The sequence below is a fragment of the Sebastes fasciatus genome, chromosome 18 (assembly GCF_043250625.1).
Source record: "Sebastes fasciatus isolate fSebFas1 chromosome 18, fSebFas1.pri, whole genome shotgun sequence".
Taxonomy (NCBI): domain Eukaryota; kingdom Metazoa; phylum Chordata; class Actinopteri; order Perciformes; family Sebastidae; genus Sebastes; species Sebastes fasciatus.
The window spans coordinates 25,632,166-25,641,763 of NC_133812.1; the positions used below are offsets into that span (position 1 = coordinate 25,632,166).

General features: G+C 37.8%; 2 protein-coding genes across 3 annotated transcripts in view; one reads left to right on the top strand and one right to left on the bottom strand.

Moving 5' to 3' along the window:
• Positions 1–9,598, top strand: part of enpp1 (ectonucleotide pyrophosphatase/phosphodiesterase 1) — a 260,930-nt gene that overhangs the window by 136,525 nt on the left and 114,807 nt on the right. The gene's annotated exons all lie outside the window — the stretch shown is intronic.
• On the bottom strand, positions 249–7,882 carry slc35f6 (solute carrier family 35 member F6). The gene is made up of 6 exons (XM_074615512.1): positions 7,683–7,882; positions 5,017–5,089; positions 4,297–4,468; positions 3,778–3,993; positions 3,448–3,558; positions 249–1,712 (listed from the first exon to the last, which is right to left on the bottom strand). Exons 1-6 carry the CDS (start codon positions 7,757–7,759, stop codon positions 1,219–1,221), a joined length of 1,143 nt encoding a protein of 380 aa, XP_074471613.1. The 5' UTR covers positions 7,760–7,882; the 3' UTR covers positions 249–1,218.

Consider the following 9,598-nt stretch of genomic DNA (forward strand, 5'->3'; position numbering starts at 1 on the left):
CAATCCTAAAACTAAATATGGAGCCTAATCCCAGATCAAATGTACGTTGAAGGGCCCTAAATATCGTCTTCTGTGATTGTAATGTTTAAATGTTTGTATCCTTGTTTCTTGTCTTTGTCCTTTCTGTGATGTTGCAAATGGCGCTGCTGTTATGCAAAACTAATTTCAGACCTGTCTGACATAAAGTATTATCGTATCGTATAACGAGATTAACTTGCAGCACAAAACATGATGTAAGACTTTGAGGGTTGTTTCAGAAGTGTATTTTCTTAGTAAAAAACATCTCTTTTTGTGTCATTACATTACATCCCATCACATCCATGACCAGCATCCTGCAGGTCAACACAGAACCTGCATGAGTAAAAACGCTAATCCACCATTTAACAAGTGTGATTTAATGACAGTTCCCTTCTTTTCCTTAGTGTACATTTCACCTTTAAACTACTAAATAGAGAAACTGGATTTACGATAAGAAGTGCAAATCACTTTTCATGCATGCCCACCTGTACAAATAAAACTGACACAAATTTAAAGTCACCGAGAGCAAATATACAAACGTATTCTTTTAAAACTGAGATTAAGAACATGACTCTGCAGTTTGATTAAATGTTGAACTGCCGTAACAACGTTGACGTTCAGTGAAAACACTTTGGCACAATCACACTGCACAGTCAGAAACATTTAAAACAATCAATAACCCCGTTCTTAAAATCTTCATCGTAAACAAACGATTTAAGAAAATCTGCATAAAACTTAAAAAGCGATGATGACATTAATTTTCATTATTGTGTGACAGTATTATTTTTCATAAACCCGTGCTTTAGTGGTGTGAAAAGAAAAATCAAGTCAGTTTAAGTTTGTTTTTTAAGAATAAAAAATATGTGAGGCTATGAACTGTTTTTGTTTTGTTTCAGAAGGAAACAACTAAACTGTCCATTTCTAACATGAATGGATCCTTTAATAAAGCCATACAGTGATATAAAAGCTCCTTCAGACGGCCCTCTCTGCCGTGCAGAAATGTACAGTTGAACAATTTGGGAACTTATTTGCGTTCTTGCCCAGAGTTAGATTAAAAGATTTATACAACTTGTGCGTTAAATGATTCCTTTAAAAGAGCTTCCACACTCCCATGTATTATAACGTTGTGTGAGGTCAGTTAAAATCTGAACACATATTTAAAAAGAGACTCAATGACAGGTTCAGTGTCTTTTGTCAGTCTTAGCTGTCGTCGGCGTTCTGCACGCTGCCGTCGCCCAGCAGCCTCTCTCTTTCTCCTGGACTGTTCCCATCCACCTCCTCGGTGTTCACCAGCGCGGCGCAGCACGGTATCCTGGCCAGCAGGGGGCGGTGCAGTCCGTTGTAGAGCGCCGTGCCCACCAGCAGCACCAGGAAGCCCAGAACCTGCAGCCCTTGAAAGTGCTCCCAGCCCAGCGCCAGGCTCACCACCCAGATGACCAGCGTGCGCAGGCTGTCCAGCACCATGCGCGTGGTGGCGCTGATCTCTTTGGTGACGCTGATCCCGGCGAAGTTGAAGAAGGCGATGCTGACCGTGTTGCCCAGCAGGGCCAGCAGGATGAGAGGCTCGTGCCCGATCTGGCAGAAGGCCTCCAGCGCGTCCTCCAGGACCTGCCGAGGGTTGTCGCTGAAGTCGCCCACGTGGATGAAATACATCGGGATGAGGAGCAGCGACAGGACGAAGAACCCGAAGAAACCTGGGAATAGAGAACAGAATTTAATACGACATAAAACAACCTTTTAACTTGTGAAAATCAAGTCTTCCGTGTGTGACCAGTCCAACCAAACAGTGATTTACCTTTGCTGTATTTGAATTAGAAAAACTATCCAGTTATTCACAAGACAAGATTTGATGAGTTTGAAATGTATTTCAATGATCAGCGAGGTAAAATGACTGTTTCTGTCAGTGGAGTCTGGCGGCTTTGAGGAGCGTCTGTTTCTGTTCACGTCCAATTCCATGAATTAAGGGCTTATTTCGACCAAACTAATGCGTTTGAATGAAGTACGTGTTTTGTTTTGTCCACTGATAATGTAAAATATTGATGAGTGCAGCTTTAACAATTAGAATTTTAGGTTTTTAATCTTTGTACACTGTGGATAGAGTCCCTGTGTTTGTCCCTCCGTACTTCTCCTACTTTATTCTTTTAAATATAGCCTAAAGGGTCAGTGTATCTTTTGGACATTTGCTTTTCCTTTCACAAAAGGATATTAAAACTTTGAAAAAAAGAGTGGTTATTTGTCTTTCATTTTAAAATACAAATTGAAATACAATATCATCATACGCGCTCTTACGCAACTTCCGGTCGCAGAATATGAAAAAAAAAAAACTTTAATTTTTTCGTTTCTCTCTTCTAGTGATTCTATTTTATGTTTTTAGAAATAAAAAATTAAAATCAACCCTTTTTTAAGTTCAGTTCATCCCTTTTTGACCCTGATAAAAAAAAAAGCCTTGTATTTCAATTTTAATTTTTGTATTTTAAAATGAAAATCAAATAACCACGAATTTTTTTGTATTTTAATATCCTTTTGTGAAAGGAAAATCGAATGACCAAAAGATACACTGACCCTTAAGTGCACCTAATGTCACCGTCACAAGAATATCTAAAACTCAATACTCTATTATTGATCTTCCTTCCTCATACAAGATGACTGGGATCTGTTGGAAAACAATGATAAAACTGCTGTTGTTGTTATTTGACCTTTGACCTTTGTATTCCACGTTGGAAATTCAGGAGTGTGTTCCAATCCGCGTACTTCTGTACTTACACGTACTATTTTGAGTGCATAAGTGCGTTCACACTGTGAAGTACGGCAAAATGCAGTGCACTCAAAGTACCCGGATGTTGTACTCAAAACGGTCAAATCGTTGAGTGTGGAACGCTGGACACTTTCCACACTCAACTGTCGCCATCTTGGCTACGTAGCGGAAGGGGCGGAGCCACGACCACGATTCAAACATACGTAGATAACAGAGTAAAACAAAACAATACGTAAACATACCGGTGCATTTTCAGCCAACAGGAGGACACATCGTAGGCGTAGGCGACGACGTTGGAAACGTAATTTCCACTCTGCTTTCATTTTTTTTCAGAAGATATTTTGGCGGGTAGCGAGCCGCGGTCAAATGTTGCGATCGTCATTTCCGGTCAGTGCGCCGCAGAGTATTCGATTTGAGACGACCCTACCCCGTTGAAATTTACAAACTACTCAAATGAGTACAGAGTGCACAAAGTGCACTACATTGAAGTGTACTTCTGGAAGTACGTGGATTGGAACACACTCCAGGACTTTGGCTCATTCTACTTGTGCACTTCTCCGTCCTTTAGTGGGTTTGTGGTTCATGACCAATACCAGAGTTTTAGGTCTAAATGTTCCTTTTGGTGTCCCTAAAACACATGTTGACATTTGACTGCAGATGAACAACTGCTGTACCTTCAGTGCCAACGGCCTTGAGAGGATGGACGTCATGTTTGTAGACAAACTTTTCCTCCAGGACCATCTGCACTGCAACGATGATCTGAGCCATGATGATCAGGAGGTCGCCTGCAGGACACAAGAGAGAACTGGTGTTTAATTTACTGCTTTTAGGAAGATAAAATATAGTGGACATGTTCAGTGTATTTTCATATTGTACTCTACTGTAACATAAGAAAACATTTAACCATAGAAGGGCTACACTTTGTTGAATTTTCCTGCAACACCGTGGATTGAACACAGAGTCGATTACCGCAGGAAATAAAGCACATAATAACTCCAGCTCACCCGTGATGACGTCGCTGAGTTTGAGCGTGTCATCTCTGTGCCCGCTGAAGAAGTCGGAGAGGCCCACGATCACCAGGCCCAGGATGGTGGTGAAGATGCCGAGCCACTGGCTGGGCTCCAGGCGTCGCCCCAGGAACGCCACGGAGAGCAGACCGGTGAAGATGATGACGGCTCCGCGCAGCATCTGGAAGCTGGAGGCGCTGGTCATGCTGAGAGCTGCAAACCACAACAAAAATAAGAGTTGATTTTGTACATTTATCATCTAGAAATACACGCTTCTGTTTCCATGATTCCGCTCAATAAAGCTGCATAACACACACAAGTGACCCTGACAAAAAGCAACATGATCTTTGACTCTATTATCTCTTTTCCTGACGAAAGGACTCTTCAAACACAAGTAGATAATTCTGTTTGGCCAGCGGGACTTAAGTCGTCACATTTGACCTTTGAAGGGCCGAATAGATCTGGAATAAAACAAGCTTGTGGAGCAAAGGCAGTAGATACTAAAAGGTCACTTACCAACATACATGAGGGAGGTGGCGGTCATGTCACACATGGCGGGCGGGAAGAAGAGCAGAGGGTTGAAGCTCCGGCCCGGGTTCATCTTGGGTTCAGGCCTTCGTCTGTCGTAGCAGAGTAAGATGTAGAAGACCGCGATGCAGCTGAACTCGCCCAGAAACATTCCCACCGCCTGGACACGGAGGAAGACACAGATTATAATCTACTTTTTCATTTTGGAAACAGCAGAAAATAATTATTTTCTATTTCTATCTCGATTCTGATTGGTCCATCACAGAGTTCTACGGTCTGTTATTTCTTTATAGCAGACCGTTGCTATGTATAACAGACCGTTGCTATGGGCGCAGTTCTGATGTCGGACTCTGGCGGACCGTTTTTGTGTCAAATTATTGATTTCTTCAGTGAGTAGCCGTGTAATAAGCGAGATAATGTACAGCTAGCGGGTCATTGTTGTGAAAAAACTCCCTGTTTATTGTGTGTCGCCCTGTTGGGGTTTATTTCACAACAATGACCGGCTCGCTGTACACTATCCCGCTTATTACACGGCTACTTACTTAAAAAAAATCTATAATTTTACACAAAAACAGTCCGCCATCAGAACTGCGCCCATAGCAACAGTCTGTTATACATAGCAACGGTCCGTTATAAAGAAATAACAGACCGTAGAACGACAATTAAGATGTGCAATTCAATACGGTCACTTGGAGTTCATTACTTTACCTGTACAAACGGGTGAGCAAATGCACGTTCCGTGTCGTCATGGCAACCCTTCGCTTTGAACAAGTCAGCCCACCTGTCGGACAAAAGAAAAACGTTATTACAACTTAATTATTGATATTTTACACAACCACATATACACAGGAAACACCAAAATACAACAGGGGTTTGGTATTCAGCTAGAGCTGCAAAGATTAGTCGATTAATCTGCAACTATTTTGATAATTTATTCTTTTTTTTTTATTGATAAACTTTAACTGGCTTCAGCTCCTCAAATGTGATGACTCGCTGCCTCTCTCTGTCAGATATAATATTAAACTGATTATGTTTGGGGGTTCTTTCAAAACAAGTGATCTATAGGCTGTGGGAAATTATAACATTCAACATCATTTCCCACTATTTTCTGACATTTTATAAACAAACTGATTAATCGAGAACAACTTTGTGTGTCTAGAACTGAGTTTTGTTTGTTTCTCATTTTGGATTCTTTCATATTAGAACTGTAACTAACGATTATTTTTATTGTCCATTATATTCTTGATTAATCGATTAGTTGTTTTGCCTATAAAATGTCAGAAAATGGTGAAAAATGTCGATCAGTGTTTCCCAAAGCCCAAGATGACGTCCCCAAATGTCTTGTTTTGTTCACAACTTAAAGATATTCAGTTTACTGTCATAGAGGAGTAAAGAAACCAGAAAATATTCACATTTAAGAAGCTGCAATCAGAGAATTTTTGACTTTTTTTTCTTAAAAAATTACAGATTAATCAAAATAGTTGCCGATTAATTTAATAGTTGACAACTAATTGATTAATCGTTGCAGCTTTCTTTCATATTACGCCTGCGTTTGACCAACAACCAGCTGATTAATACAGAAGATTTCTGCATTTAAAGTTCATTTGATTCACTGAGCCCTCACGTAAAACACTGCAGGCTGCAGTCAGAGATAGTGATTTGATGAAGTTGCTCGTGAAGTTAATAAAACACTGACTTTTACAGTCAGAGGAAGCATGACCAGCATGTGAGCGTCCCGTCTGTCTGCTTCAAAACGCAACACAAGGGAATGTGGTGATGACTCGGCACTTTCTACAAACGCAACCACGTCTGAACTCATCAATACAAGAAGGAAGGAAACGTGATCCAGATCTGCTAAAGACTGGGTTAAATGTCTTCATATGGTGCATGTTTGCATGAAAGGGAAGAGGGAATTTAAACCAAAACTATCATCCTTCATGTTGTATCATCTGATCTGAACCCAGTGAGGCGGTGCTGTGACGAGGCCGGCGTCAGGTGACTGCAGAGAAACCTCACCTGTTTAGTTGCTGACTTTCGTCTCTGAGCAATGTGACACAACACGCTCCGTCTGACACTTTGGCACTCAGACCGTGATTCATTCAACATTTTTGTTAAGCTGACAAAACCAACAAAAGGACAAAGAAGTGTGTGTCAGGCAGCACAGAGCTGACATCACACATTATTGGAGGGGAAGTTAAAAAAAAAAAAAAGCTGACTTTCTTGTTTCACTAAAACAACACACTTCCTATCGTGACGATAATGAGAGAGGACTTAAATATATTAATAAATCATTCATCTACCAAGAAAAAAAAATACCAAATGATCTGTCCAGCTTCTCAAATGTGAGGATTTTTAGAATTGGAATATTGAATTCTAAAAATTGAATATATTTAGGCTTTGGACAGTTGGTCGATCAAAACAAGTAATTTAAAGACATTAAAAGGGATTTTTTCACTATTTTTGGATGCATTTAAGACCAAAATGTTAATTAATTAATTGAAAAAAGAATCTGCAGACCTGAAATGATTGGTGGATTCATCAATTTTGATAATCAATTAATGTTTTATGTCATTTATCAAGTGAAAATGCAAAACATTCACTGTTTCCTGCTTCTCATGTGTGATTATTTTCTGTTTCACTCCATTTTTAATTCAATATCTTTGAGTTTTGGACAGTTGGTTGCTCACAACAAGTGATTTTAAGACATTAAAAGGGAATTTTTCACTATTTTTGGATGCATATAAGACCAAAATGTTAATTAATTAATTGAAAAAATAATCTGCAGACTTGAAAAGATTGGTCGATTCATCAATTTTGATAATCAATTAATGTTTTATGTCATTTATCAAGTGAAAATGCAAAACATTCACTGTTTTCAGCTTCTCATGTGTGATGATTTTCTGCTTTTGCCTGTTTTTACTCACTGTAAACTGAATATCTTTGGATTTTGGACTATTAGTTGGACAAAAAAAGCTATTTGAAGTTATAATAAGCTTTTTTTTTTTACTATTTGCTGTTGTTTTTAACACCAAATGATAGTGAAAGTAACAACTCTAAAGTAAATAACAGCTAATCTGCATTCACCTGAGACCTAAACATGGTTTCCTGAGTGCATGTTGTGTGAAATGCATGTTTATTAAACACATATAGCTCTTAATAACAACATTATACAATCACAGAGAGGTTATTTTAGATAATTGTTGTTATTTGACTTCACATAAACCTTTTTAACTCCCTTAATAAATTGCACACACACACACACACACACACACACACACACACACACACACATCAGCTGGATAAGGATGTTTATATATTAGCTGCTTGTGAAGCTAACATGCTAACAATAGGTAAAACATGATAAATGTACTCACTTTGCAGATAAAGTGTTGATAGATCCAGTTGTTAGCATCAGTCCCGCAAGGAACAGCTGGTATTTAGTCCAGGCCATGCTGGAGGGGACAAACTAAACCGGGTAAAAGACCACAGAGCTGTTTGTTTGAGGAGAACTCCCAGGTTGTTATTCATACACTTGCTTCTCCGTGCTATCTGACTGCCAGTAAACGCCACATGACCTGCTCACAGTCAGCTGACCTGCTGCGCAAACTACACGCTGCCTTCAGGGCTGTCGGAAATTACGCAATCGACCAAATGTGCAAATTCAGCAAATCACTGGAAAACATTTTTTTATTTATTTATTTTTTTAAGGTTCAACACAATATATAAGAGAGTATTTTCTAATCAAATCACATTATCAAAATTTTACATTTTAATTTTAATTTTTTCATTTCATTATTATTTTTCATTATTATTTTATATATTATATATATAATTTTTTAATTTATTTTAATTTTAATTTTTTTATTTATTTATTTACTTTTTAATTTAATTTTTTTTGTATTTATTTTTTTATGTATATATATATATTATATAGATTTTTTATAATGTTTTCATTATTATTATTATTATTATTATTTCATTATTATTATCCTATTATTATTATTATTATTATTATTATTATTATTATTATAATTAACCTGCAGATTATTTTTTCAATTAATTGATTAACCGTTTGGTCTTTGATACATCTGAAAGCAGTGAAAAATTCCCTTTTAATGCCTTTAAATTACTTGTTTTGATCAAAATTTTACATTCATAAATGTAAATTGAACCATTTAAATAAAAGGAAGTATAAAAATAGGAGCAGTATATACAGTATTGACAATAAACAGACTATTAACACATTTGCACAAGTGGAAAATGATATTGCACAGTGAGAATGAATGAAATTCCACCTTCTGTCAGTGTTGTTACAACATATATTATGTGTTACATGGTTTGTTATGTCATTATTTCCCACCAATATAGCCTTCTTAAATACAAGTTGTTATTTCAGCAGATAAATAAAAGGATAGTTTACGAGGGGACCTTGAATGCAGCATTGTAGCATCATAGACAACCAGCAGGGGGCATTAAAGACCACACAGACCGTCCAGCACTAGAGAGTGGGACCACAGGAACATTTCCCCTCTGTGGCCTCACAAAGCTTAAAATTAGAACATGCAGTCCACTTTCCATGAGGATGCTGTCCCTCAGAGCTGATGATGTCAATTATAGGCTCTTCAAAAACCTACAAATGAAGGGTCAATATAACAATAAATAAACCTGATTTCAAGGGATGTGCAGGATAATCATATAGATGAAAAGATATTAAAAAATGAACTGCAATTTAGTGATACCTGCACTGCAGTTACCTTTTAATCCTCTGTTGCAATGCACACAAAAAAGGTGGAGGAAATTAACATTTTTCTTTGCAGAAGAAATGAAGCTTATTATGAGCTATTCTGTATGTTACAAGGTGTTACATGGAGTTATTTTTCTTCCTTCCAGACAGTAATGAGATCATTTGTGAAACATCTCATTTCTCTCCTCTCACTGCACACAGAAGTAAAAACCACTTAACATTTATCCATCATAACTCTGTTCAAGTGCTGTTATGAATGCAGAAACATCTTCTTCTGACTGCAGTAGATTTTTTCTGCATGTGTGTCTCAAAGGATGAACTTATAATGAAGATACCTGAGAATTAAACTGCAGGATAAATGTATTGCAGCAGAACAGCAGCAAAACTTAAAGAACTTTAGGCCTATAGGGTATCTATAGGCTACTACAAGGGATGCAAAATGATGAAATCAAACGTATAACACTATATTATTTTGTCTAAAGCTCCAGATATTGCTATAAATCTGCAGACTTTATTCTCTGGGTGTAGTGGCTTTAAATGTTTTAC